Source organism: Geotrypetes seraphini, chromosome 3 (assembly GCF_902459505.1).
Source record: "Geotrypetes seraphini chromosome 3, aGeoSer1.1, whole genome shotgun sequence".
NCBI lineage: Eukaryota > Metazoa > Chordata > Amphibia > Gymnophiona > Dermophiidae > Geotrypetes > Geotrypetes seraphini.
Window position 1 is genome coordinate 79,910,528 of NC_047086.1, and position 19,386 is coordinate 79,929,913.

The window sequence follows — 19,386 nt, forward strand, 5'->3', positions numbered from 1 at the left end:
TAAAGATTGGCTTAGTGGCAGACTTCAGAGGGTGGTGGTCAACGGTACCCTTTCTAAAATGTCGGAGGTGACCAGCGGAGTGCCACAGGGTTCGGTCCTGGGCCCACTCCTCTTCAACATATTCATTAGGGATCTGACTCAAGGGCTCCAAGGCAAGGTAACCTTATTCGCTGATGACGCCAAACTATGCAATGTAGTAAACGGCTGTAATCTTCAGGATGCTATGGAGCAAGACCTGCGTACTTTAGAAAGTTGGTCCTTGATCTGGCAGCTGGGCTTCAACGCCAAGAAATGTAAGGTCATGCATCTCGGCAACGGAAATCCTTGCAGAACTTACACCCTGAATGGAGAAACTTTAGCCAGGACTACGGCAGAACGAGACTTAGGAGTAATCATCAGTGCTGACATGAAAGCAGCCACTCAAGTGGAGAAGGCTTCATCTAAAGCACGGCAAATGATAGGTTGTATCAAGGGAAGCTTCGTCAACAGGAAACCTGAAGTCATGATGCCACTGTACAGAGCCATGGTGAGGACCGCATCTGGAATACTGTGTTCAATTCTGGAGGCCACATTACCGTAAGGATGTGCTCAGAGTTGAATTGGTTTCAGCGGATGGCCACCAGGATGGTCTCGGGGCTGAAGGGTCTCCCGTACGAAGAAAGACTGAGCAAAATTGCAGCTCTACACTCTCGAGGAGCGTAGGGAGAGGGGGAGACATGATTGAGGACATTTAAGTACATCACGGGACGGGTAGAGGTGGAAGATGATATCTTTCTTCTCAGGGGACCCTCAACCACAGAGGACATCCGCTCAAGCTCAGGGGAGGGAAGTTTCGTGGAGACACCAGGAAATACTTCTTCACGGAGAGAGTGATTGAGCATTGGAACGAGCTTCCAGTGCAGGTGGTCGAGGCACGCAGCATCTCAGACTTCAAGAACAAATGGGATACCTATGTGGGATCCCTACGAGGTCATGCCAAGGGATAGGGTCACTAGGACTGAATGAGCGGGTCAGTAGAGTGACAGTATAATTACAATTATTCTTTAGGGGGGTCAGTAGACTTAAGAGGGTGGGTAAATAGTGTGGGCAGACTTGATGGGCTATGGCCCTTATCTGCCGTCATCTTTCTATGTTTCTATGTTTCTATTTTAAATTGATTATATATACTTTTGTTGTAAACCGCTTCAAACTTCTGGTATAGCGGTATATAAGAAATAAATTATTATTATTATTATTATTAATCAGGCACTTATTGTTAACTGAGAGGCAACTCTTCCCAAATTTGAATGCTAGCAGGTATGATATTCTAATGGATCCTCTCCCAACTCCTTCTCAGGACTTAAATAAATGCAGAACTATGGGATCATCCCTTGTTTCTAAAGCCAAAGCAGGATCTAAACAACCAACGTCTGTAGAGCTACCCTCCAAATTAGGGGATCAGCAAACTGAGCAATATCATCCATATCTCCTGGAAAAAGATCTCCCAAACCCTAAACGGCAGCAGACTGTGTAGAAGACATGTCCTGTGAGGCTATGCTACAAGAAGACAAGTCCTAGGTGCAGTAGAACTACGCAGGAGATGTACGGCTCTCGTGAAAGGCTTTCCACAAAAATTTCAAAAAAAGTTGGAGAGGCCATTTGGATTAGGAAGCATTGAGTCACCCTGTGATGATTCCACTTTGTATTTCTTGGGCTGTGGGCATCCGCGTCCTTACATGCGAACCGGTCAGTATTTCCCAGCCCCAAAAATAAAAGTGGCTGCTCCAACAGCTGGCTGCCCTTCTTGGCACCTTGATATGCAGAAAAGAGGTTAAGCTGGTTACTCTCGCCAGTCCACACCATGCAGCACACATGGCACAATGGCGCTCCTGAAGCAAAAAATTTGTGCAATCCTGGCATGAATTTAGTGTAGACGAGCCCACCATATTTTAAGACAAAAAATGCAGTTTTGTAAGTGCAATGATCCCTTGTAAACTAGATCACTAAAAATCCAAGATTGCCACTGTCATGATTTTCACAACTAAATCTATCTCCCTCCCTCCCCCTTACCTTCGCGGCACTTTAGTAAAGAAACTTACTGAAGCCGGCAAAGCTTGCCTGCCTGTAGTTGCATGTGTGAGGGCAGAAGCTTCTCCTCTGATGCAACTTTCAGTTGTGTCAGAGGGGAAGCTTCCGTCCACACACACGCGACTGCAGGCACAGGCAGGCAGTCTCCACCTGCTTCAGTAAGTTTCTTTACTAACGCGCCGTGAAGGTAAGGGAGAGGGAGGGAGATTCTTGGGCCGCTGAAGGGCGGTGAGGTGGCGAGGAGGGAAAGGTGGATGCTGCGGGGACGGGGAGGTGAAGGGGACGGTGGTCCGGTGATGGGGCAGTGACGGGGACAGATTTTTTCCCCTGTATCATTTCTCTATTACACACATCACATCATCACAATTGAGACAATTGTGGTTCTTTTCTCTCTGACACTGCAGGAGTCTAGTGACTGTTCTAAACAAGCAAGGTCTTGCAACACAAGTACATACAGTATTTTGTATTAAAGTTTTTGGGTTGTGGAACAAATCATCTGAGTTTCCATTATTTCGTATGGGGAAATTTGCTTTGATATACGAGTATTTGGATTACAAGCATAGTTTCACAATGAATAATGCTCACAAACCAAGATTTTACTGTAGTTGCAACCTTGACAAAGAAATGTCAGCCATACTAAGATTGAACTCCAATACAGCCCTCAAGCTTTTAACTTGGAAGGAGTGGAAATGCTGAATTTAACTGAAACTAGCGCAAACTAGGGCAAAACTGAAAAGAGCGATTGTTAAGGGCGACAAACCATTTTTGTGAGGCAAAGTAAGTAAAAGTAAGAGGAAAAGAAGGGCACTTTGGTTCTCAAAAGTAGTAGCGAAGAAGGTAAGGAATAAGAGGTTAGCTGTCATAAACTACAAAAGATCACAGAAAGAGGAAAACAGGCAAAAATATCTGGAAAGGTTATGAGAGGCTGGTCTTGTAGTCAGGAAAGCAAAGATGCAAATGGAAGAAAAAATAGCTGACACAGTAAAACAGGGAGACAAAACTTTTTTAGATATATTAGTGATAGGAAGACGTGCAAAAGTGGCATTGAGACTCAAGGGTGAAGGGGAGGAATATGTAGAAGCTGATAAAGAAAAGGCCAAATTGCTTAACAGATATTTCTGTTCTGTGTTCACAGCTGAAGTGCCTGGAGCGGGACCGCAGAAGACAAACGTGAATAGGGATGAAGGAGTAATAGACCCTGATCAGTTTTCAGAGGGTTGCGTTTGTGAGGAGCTAGCTAAAATATAGATAGACAAAGCAATGGGACCGGATGGTGTACATACTAGAATGCTGAAGGAATTAGGGAAGTTCTGGTAGCTCCGCTGACTGACCTTTTCAACGAGTCTCTAGAGTCAGGAGGACTGGTGAAGAGCAGATGTGGTCCCTCTCCACAAAAGTGGAAATAAGGAAGAAGTAGGGAATTACAGGCCTGGAAGTCTGACTTCTGTGGTAAGCAAATTAATGGAAACACTTTAAAAACAGAGAATTGTTAAGCTTCTGGAATCCTATGGATTACAGGACAAGAGGCAACATCGATTCACTAGAGGTAGATCTCGTCAGACAAATTTGATCATAGAAACATAGAAGATGACAGCAGATAAGGGCCATAGCCCATCAGGTCTGCCCACTCTACTGACCCACCCCCAAGTCTACTATCCTAGGGATTCCACTCCTGGTGACAGGTTCCCTTGGCTTAACCCTCTAAGGGATCTCACATGGGCATCCCATTTGCTCTTAAATTCTTGCACGCTGTTTGTCTCGATCACCTGCACCGGGAGCTCGTTCCAAGGATCAACTACTCTCTCGGTGAAGAAATATTTCCTGGTGTCGTCATGAAATTTTCCGCCCCTGAGTTTGAGCAGATGCCCTCTTGTGGCCGAGGGTCCTTTGAGAAAGAGAATCTCTTCTTCCATCTCGATACGGCCGGTAATATACTTAATACGTCTCGATCATGTCTCCTCTCTCCCTACGTTCCTCGAGTGAGTACAGCCGCAAATTTTTCAGCCTTTCCCTCGTACAATAGATCCTTGAGCCCCAAGACACATCCTGGTGGCCATCCGTTGCACCGACTCTACTCTCAGCACATTCTTTTCGGTAGTGATCTTTTCGGTAGTGATCGATTTCTTTGATGAGTGACCAGAGAATTGGATAGAGAATGCGCGCTAGATGTGGTGTATTTAGATTTCAGCAAAGCCTTTGACAGTGTTCCACAAAGGCATCTAATAAATAAACTTAAATGCCCTCAGGATTGGTCCCAAAGCGATGGGCTGGGTCAAGAACTGGTTGAGTGGAAGATGACCGAGGGTAGTGATCAATGGAGATCGCTCTGAGGAAAGGGATGTTACCAGTGGTGTGCCTCAAGATTCTGTTCTTGGGCCTGTTCTTTTTAACTTTTTTATAAACGATATTGCTGAAGGGTTGTCGGGTAAGATTTGCCTCTTTGCAGATGATAACCAAATCTGTAATAGAGTAGACACGCCGGATGGTGTGAATAACTTGAAGAAAGACCTGGCGAAGCTTGAACAATGGTCTGAAATTTGGCAGCTAAAATTTTAATGCTAAGAAAATGCAAGGTCATGCATTTGGGCTGCAAAAACCCGAGGGAATGGAACCGATTAGGGAGTTAAGAGCTTATGTGTCACGACAGAAGAGTGGGACTTGGGTATGATTGTATGTGATGATCTTAAGATGGCCAAGCAGGTTGAAAAGGTGACGGCCAAAAGCTAGAAGGATGCTAGGTTGCATAGGGAGAGGTATGGCTAGTAAGAAAAGGAGGTTATTGATGCCCTTCTATAAGACTTTGGTGAGAACTTATTTAGAATATTGTGTGCAATTCTGGAGGCCGCACCTTCAAAAAAAATATATATAATTAAAAGGATGGAGTCGGTCCAGAGGAAGGCTACTAAAATGGTATGAGGTCTTCATCATAAGGCGTATGGGGACAGACTTAAAGATTCTCAAATCTGTATACTTTGGAGGAAAGGTGGGAGAGAGGAGATATGATAGAGACGTTTAGATACCTATATAATGTAAATGCGCATGAGTCGAGTCTCTTTCATTTGAAAGGAAACTCTGCAATGAGAGGGCATAGGATGAAGTTAAGAGGTGATAGGCTCCGGAGTAATCTAAGGCTGTGGTTCCCAACCCTGTCCTGGAGGACCACCAGCCAGTCAGGTTTTCAGGATAGCCCTAATGAATATGCAAGGGACAGATCTGCATGCCTGTCATCTCCATTATATGCAGATCTCTCATGCATATTCATTAGGGCAATCCCGAAAACCTGGAACCACTTTTTTACAGAAGGGGTGATAGATGCATGGAACAGTCTTCCAGAAGAAGTGGTGGAGACAGAGATTGTGTCTGAATTCAAAAGGGCCTGGGATAGGCATATGGGTTCTCTCGGAGAAAGAGATAATGGTTACTGCGGATGGACAGACTAGATGGGTCAATTGGCCATCATGTTTCTATGTTTCTATATTTCAGCAACAGGAGGATAGTGCCAAAATTAGCTAGAAATCTTAGCAAGGACAAACTCTTATTCACTTAAAGAAACTCTGTTCTAAGGCATTAAAGGCAGAAGCTAGCCACATGGTCTACTATTTTAAAAAATGTTATTTTACAGTTAAATCCAGTGATTAGCAATTTTTAGCTTTAAATCACTAACAAGACTTAGAGCTATGGCACAATGAGCCTGTTTTTTTTGTTTTGTTTTTTAATGAAGCCATTGCAGCTACAGATCTTTTTATGTTACTATATTAAATGATCTACATATATGCATGCCTAGGGCACTAACATAGTTGGGGCAGAGTTGCAAACTATGAATGCATGTTTTAAAAATAATTGAGAGCATGCACACATTTTACGCCTTGCTTCAAACAGGTGTAAATTTACATGACATGTCCAGATTGCAGGGATATGCTCTGGAAGCTTATTTTAATAAAAATGCACATAGGTATATGTCTTATATTGGTTAATATTACGTAAATCAAACAAAACCCACTACTAAATGACCAGTGATATCCCAAGACAATTAGTTTTTTTAGGGTAAAAAAAGCCTCAGAAATGGAGCTATATACCCAATTGGGTATCAAAACTGATTCATCACTACTCTCCTGTTTAAGTCATTGACAAAAAAAAATTTTTAAACCCTTCATGTACATTTCTTCATAAATGCTTGTTTTTATGTTTTTTCTTACTTTTTTCAGGAAAACCCAACAATCGTTTTTATATAACATCATGCATTTCTGTGAGGTTATAAGTCCATGCAGTTAAATAGATGTTGGTCAATCATGAAGTATAAACAGTTCCTGCATAACACTAGCTTGTATATAAATATATATCACTGAGTCAGGGAATAGCAGTTCAGCTGGGGATACTCTCTACTTATCATTACTATCCTCACAGAGAAGAAACTGAAACTTATCTCAGATCTTTGTTTTTCTTCACCAAGTCCTCAAACCATAGGAATTCATTTAAACTTTAGTATTTCCTTATACATTTCATTGCCACTATGACAAAAGTATCCCCAGCTGAACTGCTGTTCCCTGACTCAGTGATATATATTTATATACAAGCTAGTGCAGTGATCTCAAACTCAAACCCTTTGCAGGGCCACATTTTGGATTTGTAGGTATTTGATGGGCCTCAGAAAAAAATAGTTAATGTCTTATTAAAGAAATGACAATTTTGCATGAGGTACAAGTCTTTATAATTTATAAATATTTCCTTTTGGCTAAGTCTTAATAATAATATTGTAATTTATAGCTAAAGAGACATATGATCAAGAAACTATTTTATTTTACTTTTGTGATTATGATAAACATTCCAAGGGCCTCAAATAGTATCTGGCAGGCCTCATGTGGCCCCCGGGCCGCGAGTTTGAGACCACTAAGCTAGTGTGATGTATTAACTGTTTAGACTGCATGACTGACTAACATCTATTTAACTGCATGGATTTATAAACAACACAGAAATACATGATATTATATATATTTTTTGTTGCTTTCTTGAAAAAATATGAAAACAAGCCTGAGGGTTTTTGTAGTTTTTTTTCTTTGCCAATGACTTAAATAGGAGCATACTGATGTATCACTCTTGATACCCAATTGGGTGTATAGCTCCATTTCCGAGGCTTTTTTCACCTAAACAAAAAAAAAACCCCACTAATTTAGAAAATTGTCTTGGGATATCACTGGTCATTTAGTAATGGGTTTTGTTTGATTACATAATATCTGGACTTGGACCACTTGGTCATACTATATAAATTGTTTAATAGGCATTAAATATATGACTTTTCTGACTTCTTTTATTGGCATCCTATTATAAAATTACCTCGTGAACCTGATGTAATGGACGACACAACCTATTAGGATATTGACCAAACCAAAAAGATTAAAACGTTTGTTTAAAACAGCAAAACTAAACAAAGAACTATCTCCTCCTTATGTTGTACATTGCACTTTGCAATCTTTGGTGGGGTGTAGTCTAATAGTTATAGCAACAGGCTGAGAACTGAGAGAACCTGGTTCAAATCTCATTGCAGCTCCTTGAGATATTAGGCAGATCACTTAATCCCTCCATTGCCTCAGGTACAAACTCAGAACATGAGCCCTCCAAGGACAGAAAAATACCTGCTGTACCTAAATGTGCACTGCTTCGATAGCTCTCGAGCTTGCAGGAAGCATATATGAAAATTAACCACATAAAACAAAGTCTGACAGAACTTTGTAAGTTAGGAAATTTATTGAGGCATCAGCTTTCGAGGACTACAGAGGTTTCGCTCAATAAATCTATTGTTTATGAGATGGTGGTTTTGGTACTACAGACTGACATTACTAATCCTCTGGAAGCCTAGTATAATATGTTTGAATCACGAAAGAAATTATTCTCATGACATTTTATATTTGATCAAGTGCACTTTAATACACAAGATAAAAAACAACATTGAATAATTTTTACTTTTGTCCATTCTTCTACTCAGGTTTTTTATTTATTAAAATGTGCTACTTACTTTAGTGTGCATTTTTAGTAAATAGGTCACCTTGCAAGGATTTGCAGTAAGGAAAAATTAGATTCTTTCTAGTAGACAAGACATTATTCCTGAACCTGTGGGTAGTTGATCCCTTCTCGCGAAAATTCTTGTAGACAGCCTCATTACCTTTCTTTTGCTCTCCCTCCTATCCCCCTAGGTCAGCGATGGCGAACCTATGGCACGCGTGCCAGCTGTGGCACGCGAAGGCCTTGCAGCTAGCACGCGGGATTCCTGCAGCTACCCGTCGTCCTCAGTGGCACGTTCTCTCTGCTACATCCTGCCCCTGCTCTGGCATCAGGGACAGGATCGCGCCAGAGAGAACGTGCCACTGAGGATGACGGGCAGCTGCAGGGATCGCTATAACCACCAATGAGCCTGCAAGCTGCCGTGTTAACCTAAAAGTAGAGCGGGGAAGCTGGGGGAGGAAACAGGCTTGCGGGGGGAGCAGGCATTCGCGGCGGGGAGCAGGCCGAAGAGTGCCTTCACGGCAGGAGGGCAGGTCATTGTGGGGGAGGGGGGCAGGTCTTTGGCGGGGAGCAGGAGAAAAGAGTGCCTTCATGGCAGGGGGGCAGGCCATTGCGAGGAGGAGCAGGTCTTCATGGTGGAGAGCAGGAGAAAAGAGTGCCTTCACGGCAGGGGGGCAGGTCTTCACGGTGGGGAGCAGGCCGAAGAGTGCCTTCACGGCAGGGGGGCAGGCTTGTGCAGAGGGAAAAGGAGGAAGAGTTCCTTCACGGTGGAGAGGCAGGCCTGTGCAGAGGAAGGAGTAAGAGAGGGGAGGAGAGATGCCAGACCTGGAGTGAAGGGAAGAGAGAGACCAAACAAAAAAGAGGGGGAGGAAAGCAAAGGAGAGGTGCTGGACTAATGGAGAGAGGGAAAGAGAAATGCAAAACCACAAGGGGAAGGGTACAAGAAGGACAGATACTGCTCCAAAGTAGGTGGGCAGGGTGCAGGATGGCAAGAGAGATAGTGGGAGAAAGCCTATACCTGGGGAAGGGGATACAAGAGGTAAGGAAGAGAGAAAGAACAAGCTGAATATGATATTACTAACCATGCAAGACTAGCGCTCATTTTGCGTTATGCTACTGGTGACATCATGAGAGAAGAGCTGGTAAAACTGCTGTCTTTGCCTGGAAGAACACAAGGGATAGATATCCACAATGCTGTGATGGGAGGCTTTTTCATCACTAGACATAAATCCAGAAAAAGTGGTTTCAGTTACTAGCGATGGAGCACCTAGCATGGTGGGGACAACATCAGGATTCATTCATTTCTTTGCTAAGGAAGCAAAACATCCACTGATTCAATTTCACTGCATAATACATCAAGAGGCTCTCTGTGCCAAAGAAAGCAGCAAAAAACTTGACGATGTCCTCAAAGATGTAACAAAAATGGTGAACTTCATCATGGCGTGTGCTCTTAATTTTCGACAATTTCAAGCCCTTCTTGATGAGGTTCAGGCACAATATAACACTTTACTGATGTACAATAATGTCCGGTGGCTGAGCAGAGGACGAGTGTTAGAGAGATTTGTGGCCTGCTTGGAAGAAGTTAGGCTATTTATGAACGAAAAGGGGGAAGACTATCCTCAACTCACCAACATTGGCCTGGCTTACCAACCTCATGTTCTTTACAGATTTTACTAACCACTTTAATGTACTAAACAAAAACTTACAAGGCATGGGAAAAACAGCAGAAAGCATGTTTAGTGACATCAAAGCTTTTGAGAGAAAATTGCATGTTTTTGAAAAAGACCTTGAGAGTGGACAGCTAAAATATTTTCCCAACCTAAAAATACATTTGGATAATTCTACAACATTTGTGGACAGTCATAAAAAACACTAGGAAATCACAAAGCATATTCCACCATTGTAGCCGAAGCAAAGGAGAATTTTAGTAAAAGATTTTCTCAGTTCCGTAAGATGGAGACAACCCTTTCATTTAATAACTTCCCCAGAAAAGTCCACATTTGAAGATCTTGATCTTTCCTGCTTACAGTGGTTGGATATTCAAAATTTGAAAATGGAGCTACTGGAAATTTCAAGAAAGCTCTATCTGGAAAAGTAAATTCAATGACCTGCGTGCGGTTCTTGAACGTAATTGAGTGTGAAAGGGTGACAAATGAAATCACTGCTAGCAGTTCTGAAAATGAAATCCTAAAAGCGTGGAATTCTCTGCCAGACAATTTTTAAGTCCATGAAAGCACTTGGGATTGCTCTTCTTACTTTGTTTGGGTCATCCTATGCTTGTGAGCAGCTGTTTTCGGCTTTGAATCATATAAAATCTGATGCTAGAAACAGATTAATGGATGGCATGAGTGCTGCATGTGTTGCTCTGAAATTACGCACTATGAGCCAAGGATTGACAAGTTATCAGCATGCATAGCAACAACAAAAATCACATTAATTTTTTTTCAGAGCATGCCTAATGCATATGTTTTACATGAAGCAGTGTTTTCAGTTTTGCAGTTAAGACACTTTCTAAGTTATTTAAATATTATTTAAAGATGTTATTTAAAAAAGGGACTTTACATGGCCCTGTTGTATTCCAATCTGGAATTTCCAATAAAAATGGTTGGTTTAATTGAAAGCTCTTTTGTTTTCTTTACATCATATTATTAGAAATGTAATGATTTAACTATTTTCTAATTTGATTGTAAATTTTACAAAAAAACATGTATAGACTCATAAGAACATAATAACATAAGCAATGCCTCTGCTGGGTCAGACCTGAGGTCCATCATGCCCAGCAGTCCGCTCACGCGGCAGCCCAGCAGGTCCAGGACCTGTGCAGAAATCCTCTATTTATACCTTCTATCCTCTTTTCCAGCAGGAAACTGTCCAATCCTTTCTTAAATCCCAGTACCGTACTCTGCCCTATTACATTCTCTGGAAGCGCATTCCAGGTGTCCACCACACGTTGGGTAAAGAAGAACTTCCTAGCATTTGTTTTGAATCTGTCCCCTTTCAACTTTTCCAGATGCCCTCTTGTTCTTTTATTATTTGAAAGTGTGAAGAATCTGTCCCTCTCTACTCTCTCTATGCCCTTCATGATCTTATAAGTCTCTATCATATCACCTCTAAGTCTCCTCTTCTCCAGGGAAAAGAGACCCAGTTTCTCCAATCTCTCAGCATATGGAAGGTTTTCCATCCCTTTTATCAGACGTGTCGCTCTCCTCTGAACCCTCTCGAGTATCGCCATATCCTTCTTAAGGTACGGCGACCAATATTGGACGCAGTATTCCAGATGCGGGCGCACCATCGCCCGACTCTTTGGGAATACACACCGAGACTTGACACAGTTAACATTTTTAGAAGTTTATCTTTTTTTTTACTCGGGATACATTTGACATGTTATGTGAATAATACATTTAAAATATATTGTGTAACTGAATCAAATTCTTCCTAAATTCATTAAATTGAATGAAATCATTAAAACATTATAAATTGCCAATAAATGAAATGAAAACCAAAGGATTGTGAATCAAATTGATTCTCTGACAATACAAAGATTCCAACCTTTAAAAATGATGTTACATAGTTCAGGCAACTTTATAAAGAGTTTTTAGATACTAAAATAGTGTTATTAAGGTTTAATTGACGTGCTGGCACTTTGAGGAAATTCTTTGGTTTTGTGCGGCAGTTTGGGCACTCGGGCTCAAAAAGGTTAGCCATCACTGCCCTAGGTTGTCCTCCAATTCCTCAGTTTATACCAAAGCAGATGGTCAATCCTGGATAGGAAACATAATAAGGGGGTACAGGAACTCTCCCCAAAACATGTCAGTTCTGCTCATATCATTAACAGATAAAACAAAAATTAACCATTTGCAATACATAACAAGGTGAAAACAAACAAGTCACCAACCTGAGCATAACCTGTACTAAGAGTAAGGGAGATTCTACAGATACCCCCTAGATCCTGCAATGCAGCAGTTATGTCCTCCATCCTTGTCAAGGCTTGAGATAAAAGAATGAAACAAGATGTCTGGATTCACATACAAAACAGTAAGGAGGCAAATGAACATCTGACAGGATGAGTATCAGGAATACAGTATTTGTCTACTAGAAAGAAAATTACCAGAGATAAGAACCTAATCTTTCGTTCTAGTTGTGACAGACACTCTATTCCTGAACCTGTGGGATGTTTCAAAGCAATCCCCCAAATTTAGGATGGGACAGATTAGCCTGCTGACAGAACTGAAGACCTGCAGGCAGAGTCCTGTTTGGCTCCCACATCTACTCTGTAAAAAACTGTAAATGAATGGAAAGAGGACCATGCAGCCACTCTACAGATTTCTTCTGGGGACACTGCTGAAGAATTCTGTTCATGAGGAAACCATGCTTCTAGTGGAGTGCACTTTCACAAATAGAGGTGGATGCTTTCCACTTACCAATATAGACTGAAAAAAATAGCCATACAGATCCATCTTGAAAAGGTCCCTTTCGAGGCTAGTCGGCCTTCACAGGCAGTCTCTGCCAGTATGAAAAGATGATCAGAGAGTCAAAATTTGTTCGTAAACTCCAGATACTTCAGAAAGTCTGCGGACATCAAAACTATTTCAATGCCTGATCACTCTTTCCTGATTCCAAGGGATGAAGGGCAGACAAGCACACTTCTTGGCTGATGTGAAAGCTGGAAAACACTGTTAGCAAGAAAGATGGAATGGTGTGTGAGGCCCTGCCTGAATCTGAAATTCTGAGGAAGAGATCTCTGCATAACAAAGCCTGTAGATCCAACACTCTTCAGGCTGAGGTAATCACTACCAAAAACACCATCTTGTTGGTAAGGTCCATCAGAGAAGCTTGCTCCAGGAGGTTCGTAGGGCACTCTAGCCAGTACTCGGGAGGACCAGATTAAGACTCCTTGCTGGAAAAGGCTGTCACACCAGAGGATGGAGGTGCAAAGCACCCTTCAAAAACCTGTCCACATCTAGATGTGCGGCTACGGAGCTCTTATAAATCTTAGACATAAAACAAGAGAGCACCACAATCTGAACTTTCAGAGAGCCAACCGCTAGACCTTTCCAGACCTTCCTTCAGGAAGGCGAGCACCATAGAGATCAGCATTGAGCTCAGGTCCTCACTCCTTTAAGCGCACCAAAGTTGAAAGCATTCTGGGATTTGCATATGCTGATATAGTTGCCTTCTTCCTACATCTTAGAAGGGTGGAGATCATGCCATCTGAATAGCCTTTACACGCTAGTGCCACATGCTCAAGAGCTATGCCATAAGACCAAAGCGGTCTGGATCCTGCAGAGCAATTGGACCCTGCAGGAGTAGCCAGGGATGACATGGAAGTTTGAGAATTGATCCCTTTGTAGACTGACCAAGTATGCATACCATGGTCATCTTGGCCAGTTTGGTTCTACTAGAAATCACCAGCCCCTGGTGCACCATGATCCTGCGCAGAAGTCTGCCTATCATGGGCCATGGAGGGAGGGCATAAAGATAACCTGTCTTTGGCCTTGGTTGCACCAGGGTGTCCAGGCCTTTGCTTCATGGCTCATTTCTTCGACTGAAGAACCGAGCCATCATCTTGTTGGCTGCCGATGCCATCAGATCAAATGTTGGGCATCTCCAATTCACAATGCTGGTAAAGGCTTCCTAAGACAGTGACCACTCCTCGGGATCTAGGATCTTTCAACTGAGGAAATCCGCTTGCATATGTCCACTCCTAGAGGTTAACCTATATGAATTGGATGCTTTTCCGAGACAAGAATCTCAGAATTGCCCAGTGGTATAAATTAGTTTCTAAATTTTTGAATAACAAGCCAAAAATAGTCTTAGAGGCATTTGGAGTATCGAGATAAAACAGTATATTTCTGTATCTCGTTGGCCACGAATTTGGTCTTGGAGGTTGAAGTGTAAAAGGTCAGCATCTATGAGACAAACTTGGTTATTTTTATTGCATAGGATTTTTTTGGACCCCAGTTCATTTACAAAAGTTAGATAATTCCAGGTCTAATAGATGTTGGCATTGTCATAATGATATAGGGACTTTGGATCATCTGTTATATTATTGTCCTTTGATACTTAATTTCTAGAAATCAATTTGGAGACAAATTAATCTTATTCTTGATTCAGCAATTCCCCTAACATATGAAGCCATAATCTGTGGTACGCTTTTACATGTCAAGCCTTCTTTGGATAAATATAAAAGTCAACTTTTTATGATAATGACGGGAATAGCTATCCAATTGATTACACATAATTGGAAGAGGTATGACAGACTAAATTACACGTTTTGGTGGACAAATGTTTGTACCACGTATAAATATGAAAAAATGAATGCAGAGTGTTTGGGGTTTAGCAGTACATTTAATAGAGTGTGGACTCCATTGACTATATTTGTAACATCATAATAATTGTAATGTATTTATTTATTTTTTATTTTTTAGGTTGGTAGAATTCCTTACACATCCAGGGGAGGGAAAGATATTTTGTTTATTAAAATACTTTATAATATTATAATTACATAATTTGTCTTATTGTAGTAATTTGGTAAGGGGGAGAAAATGATTGTTCTAAGTATAAATTGTATGCTTAATAATGCGTTTTATGAAATATTTATGTTCAGATAATTGTATTTCATTGTCAAAGTTTAAAAATCAATAAAGATTTATAAAAAAAAAAAAATATATATATATATATATATATATATATTATCCTATATCCTATAAGGATATAGTGGCAGAGTATTTTTCATCGATTCTGCACTTTCAGACTACACTGGCTTATTATTTACAAGCCTATCTTCTTATTTATACTCTGAATTATGTCTATCATTTTTTTTAATATATTTTTTTATTATATTTTAACTTTTTTTCAATCTTTTTTTCAATATTTATTTGAGACTAACTCAACACATATTTCATGCCTTAACCTGCAGTGTTAGGAATATAGGCATATATTTCATTTAAAAACTCTCTTAAGAGTAAACACGCCTTGCCAAGAGACAAGTTTTTTTTATCCCAACCAGCAATAACAGTTGTGGAGCATGATCTCAACCCAATCTAACGGTTGAGAATGAAAAGAGAACACTTATCTCATAATTCAACTGATCGTTTGTATCAGAAGGACTGCATAGCTGATCATTGCATAGACAGTTTTGCAAAGACCCGAACCTTGAGAATCCCCGGGATCTAGGATCTTTCGACTGAGGAAATGTGCTTGCATATGTCCACTCCTGTCAAATGTGCCGCCAAGAGCACCAAAAGACGGGCCTCTGCCCATCAAAACACCATTTGGGCTTCAAAACATAGAGCATCACTCTTGATGGCCCCCTGGCGATTGGAACAGGCTACCACCGTTGCGTTGTCTGAGAAAACTCAGCCCTAAACAAGGCAGGATGCACAAAAAAAATATTGACAGAGTGCCCTGAGAACCCTTTAAGTGGCGAAACGGGTCCCCGTTGGGCTTGTCAGAAACTCATGCACACTTTAAGATAAGTAGTTTTTCTTGCTGTGGATATAAAAGTAAAAAATGAAAAAATGAAAAGGACATAGGAAATAGGAAGGATTAAGTCAAGCACAAATAGGAGGAGGAGACAATAAGGGTCAGTGATTGAAACTGTGAACCACTACAACTTGGCACTGGGTGATATATCCTTTCCCAAGTAGGTTTCTGAGACCCTAATATCCTCCGCTATCTCCTGTGATACCTTTTAGTGGGATTTTTCTTTTTTTAAATTTATTGATTTCTTAATACATTACAATTTCAGAAACAGGTATTTGGCATTAAAAAAAATATACACAAGAAAAATATCACTTTCAATTCCAAACTAGCCCACATTTTTGGGAGATGAGAAACAGAAAATAATATAGGAAAAAGCAATACCTAAGGAGTGATATGAACTGATTTTTTTTCTCAGGATTATTTAGAAGAAACAATTCAAGCAGACTTGGTTCCAAAAAAAACATAAGAATTATTTTCCCATGTAATCAGACATTTTGAAGGAAACTTTAAGAAAAAAGTGCCTCCCATTGCTAAGACTTTAGGCCTCAGCAATAGGAAGGCTTTACGATACTGCTGTGTCTGCTTGGATACATCCGGGAAAATGGAAATAGTTTGACCATAAAATAGTACTGATTTTTGAGGAAAGTATGCTTTCATAATACTAATGTTTTTCTCCAAAGAAAATAATGTAACTGACAAGGTTGATCTTTTGGATATAGGTTCTTGGGTATTTTCAAGAAATCTTGTCAGATCTTAACTATCTGGAAAGGCAACAACATCAATATCTCCTTCAGGTTTTACTTCTCTAATATCAACTGGAACATAGTAAACATTAGTAATATCTCTGTCCTCTATAGCAATCTGTAATATTACTTTGAGGTAAATTTTAAAGAATTCCCTAGGTGACAAAAAATGCGTTATTGGAAAATTCAATAACCTCAGGTTAAACGCTCTCATTGAATTTTCTAAGGCTTCAAGTTTAGAATGGATTAGTAAACTATCCTTAATTGCTGAAGTTTGTGCAGTCTGAGAGAGCTTTACCTGAGCATCAATTTTCTCAATTTGTTTCCCCACTCATTTTAACTTATTTTCTTGCTCAGTAATCTTTATGGAAGCAGTTTCAGAAAATTTAGCAAAACTCTGCAGGTTGCCATACAAATTACCATCCATCCTAACAATAACCTGCATAATATCTTTTAACGTTACATCACTTCCCTCTGGTATTGAACTAGCTATAGATTGATATTTAAGAGAGATAGGTTTTAATACTTCAAATCCAGTGATATCGAAGTCCTGAGATATGTCAGTTACATCTAGATCTTTCTGTGACACAGACTCTACCATCAAGCTGGAGTGACCCATGTCAGTTAGTCCGAGTCTACCTCCTGTCGGTTGAGGGGGAGGGGGTAGGACTCCCTGTTGATAGGGAGAACTTCAGAGGTGATATGGGATCGGCTACAGATGGTAATAATTGAATTAGGATGTTTTTTTCCATGGGACCTTGAGTTTGAGTGGATTCAAACAGCTTCTTAACACTTCCTTTTCTTTTCCCCATCAAGAATCTTGAACAAAATGTGATTCAAAAATCCGGAGACTCCAAACAATCTGCAAACGTGCTCCGAAGGTGCACCAAAGGTATGTACTCCTTTGGACATGCTCCTTTGGAGCACGCACCCAGCGGGGCGTTGCAGATATTCCATCCTGCAGGAGGACCCCACACACGCAGGCAGAGGGCAACTGGCCAAGTGCCTGTTTCACTGGCTCTCCACTCTTCCTAGTGGGATTTTTCTTGTATTTGTGGATTGCCTCTAAATGAATCCCACAAATCATCTTCCCTGATTCCTAAAATGAATTGGAGGACAGCCCACAGGGATGGGAGGCAGAGCAAAAGAATGCTAATGAGTCTCTCTACAATAATTCTCTCAAGATGTGATGGACTACCCACAGGTTCAGGAATAGAGTGTCTGTCGTCCTAGAAATAATAAATACAAGGGCTACTCCTGCATTAAAGTAAATAATACCCTTTAGTCATGAAATTGTAAAGAAGCAGTAAACCAAACTTACAATGTGTTAAGATTTTTAAGTCTTCTAAATGCTCCAGGCTGGATTTCCTTAATTCTGTTAAACCGTAAGTCCCTGGGAAAGCAATAAAAGAAAGAAAAAAATTAAGGAATGGTCCTCTTTGAATTAATACTTTTTAAAAATTTAGTATCCATCAATCTGCAGAAGTTAATTAATAATTAGCTTTCTAAAATCATATTCATCTTAGATGGACAGGAAATGTAAATGGTGAGAAATAGAAAAGATCATTGCAGACAGCAGCCTACAGAAAGTACCAGAAAAAAACCAAAAAACATATTGCTGACAATTTATAAAAACAATACGCTGAACAATGAATACAAGATCATTTCCTCTCATATGCATTTACACATCCATGAGCATTCTATGCATGGTACTAAAGGCAAATGTATTCCTTTGTAGATTTAATACCAAATGTGAACATATCTTGGGAAAAAGTACTCAGTCTCTAAACAGAAAATATAGCCATAAGTTATTTACATATAACCTTTGTTTAATCTACAAAAATGAATTCATTAAATCGTAGCCTGACCAATTTTAATTCAAAATATCAAGTCTCTTGCTACCACCAATTTATGTACTACATTCAAACAAACAGACTTTCTATATATAAAGAATTCAAAGAAGAAGCAGAGTGAGCCAGGTCTTCAAACGAACCACACTTTACTTTAATGAAAACCAATGTATCATATACAGAATATCATCTAAACATGCATTGGACTCGACATGGGCTGTTTTTTGGCAAGTGAGCCTGCATCAGGAATCCTAAAAACATACATCTACTATAATAAAACCCTAAATGCGCATGCGCACGTCTTACCTGCGTGTTCCGTTTTCCATGATCTGTAGGTCCCTGGCCAGCAGAAGTGCGCATGCGCGCTAGAAAACACCAGGACTCTTCCTCCTGAGCCCCAGCCACGCTGAACAGCTTCGGCCCCGCGGGCCTCTCATGGAGCCCACCTTCCCGCCCAGCATGGATGGCGGCGGTGGCAGCGATGCCGGGAGCGGCCCAGTACAGGGGCGACTTGAGACAGCTGTCGGCTTGAGGCGCACACGGCGGCTGTCAGCACGTGCAGGCCGCGGCGGCTTGAGGCAGCTGTCAGCGCGTGCAGGCAATTGAGCTGTGGCGAAAGACGTCATGTGGGTGCTGACAGGACAGGAGGGCAGATGCGAACGGAACAGAAGTCGGATGCTGGATAGGAGGAGCAGGTAAGGGGTGCTGCTGGACGGGGGGGGAGGAAACAGGAAGGGAGGGCCTACTGCTGGAAAGGGGGAGCAGGGAAGAGGTGCTGCTGGGCAGGGGGGGTAAAAGAAAGGGATAAGGCCTACTACTGAACAGGGGGAGCAGGAAAGAGGTGCTGCTGGGCAAGGGGAGGTAAAACGAAGGGAGAAGGGTTGCTGCTAGACAGGGGGAGCAGGGAAGGGGTAGTGGTGGACAGCCGAGGAGAGAGACAGAAAGAAAGACAGACAGACAGACAGAAAGCGGCCAAGGAGAGAGTAAGAAAGAAAGACAGACACACACACATCTATTCCAGCACCTGTTAATGTAACGGGCTATAAGACTAGTAATAAAATAAAATCTAAATAAGAATAAATAAAATGACATAAAAAACATAACATAATAAACACAGAATGCAATGTGCCATACCAAGGTGTTAGTCAATGCTTCTGAAGTTAGTCAATGCCCACTGATATAATGCCAAAACCATAAAGTATACTAAAAAAAGAATAACAATAAATTAGAAAAGGAATGACAGC

At 41.0% G+C, this 19,386-nt stretch overlaps 1 protein-coding gene across 2 annotated transcripts in view; it reads right to left on the minus strand.

Annotated features, from left to right (window-relative positions):
• Window positions 1–19,386, minus strand: part of PXDN (peroxidasin) — a 419,029-nt gene that overhangs the window by 348,653 nt on the left and 50,990 nt on the right. For both annotated transcript variants that reach the window (XM_033936817.1, XM_033936816.1), the window contains exon 2: window positions 17,614–17,685. In XM_033936817.1, the coding sequence (XP_033792708.1) occupies window positions 17,614–17,685 (72 nt within the window). The remainder of the gene's footprint in view (window positions 1–17,613; window positions 17,686–19,386) is intronic.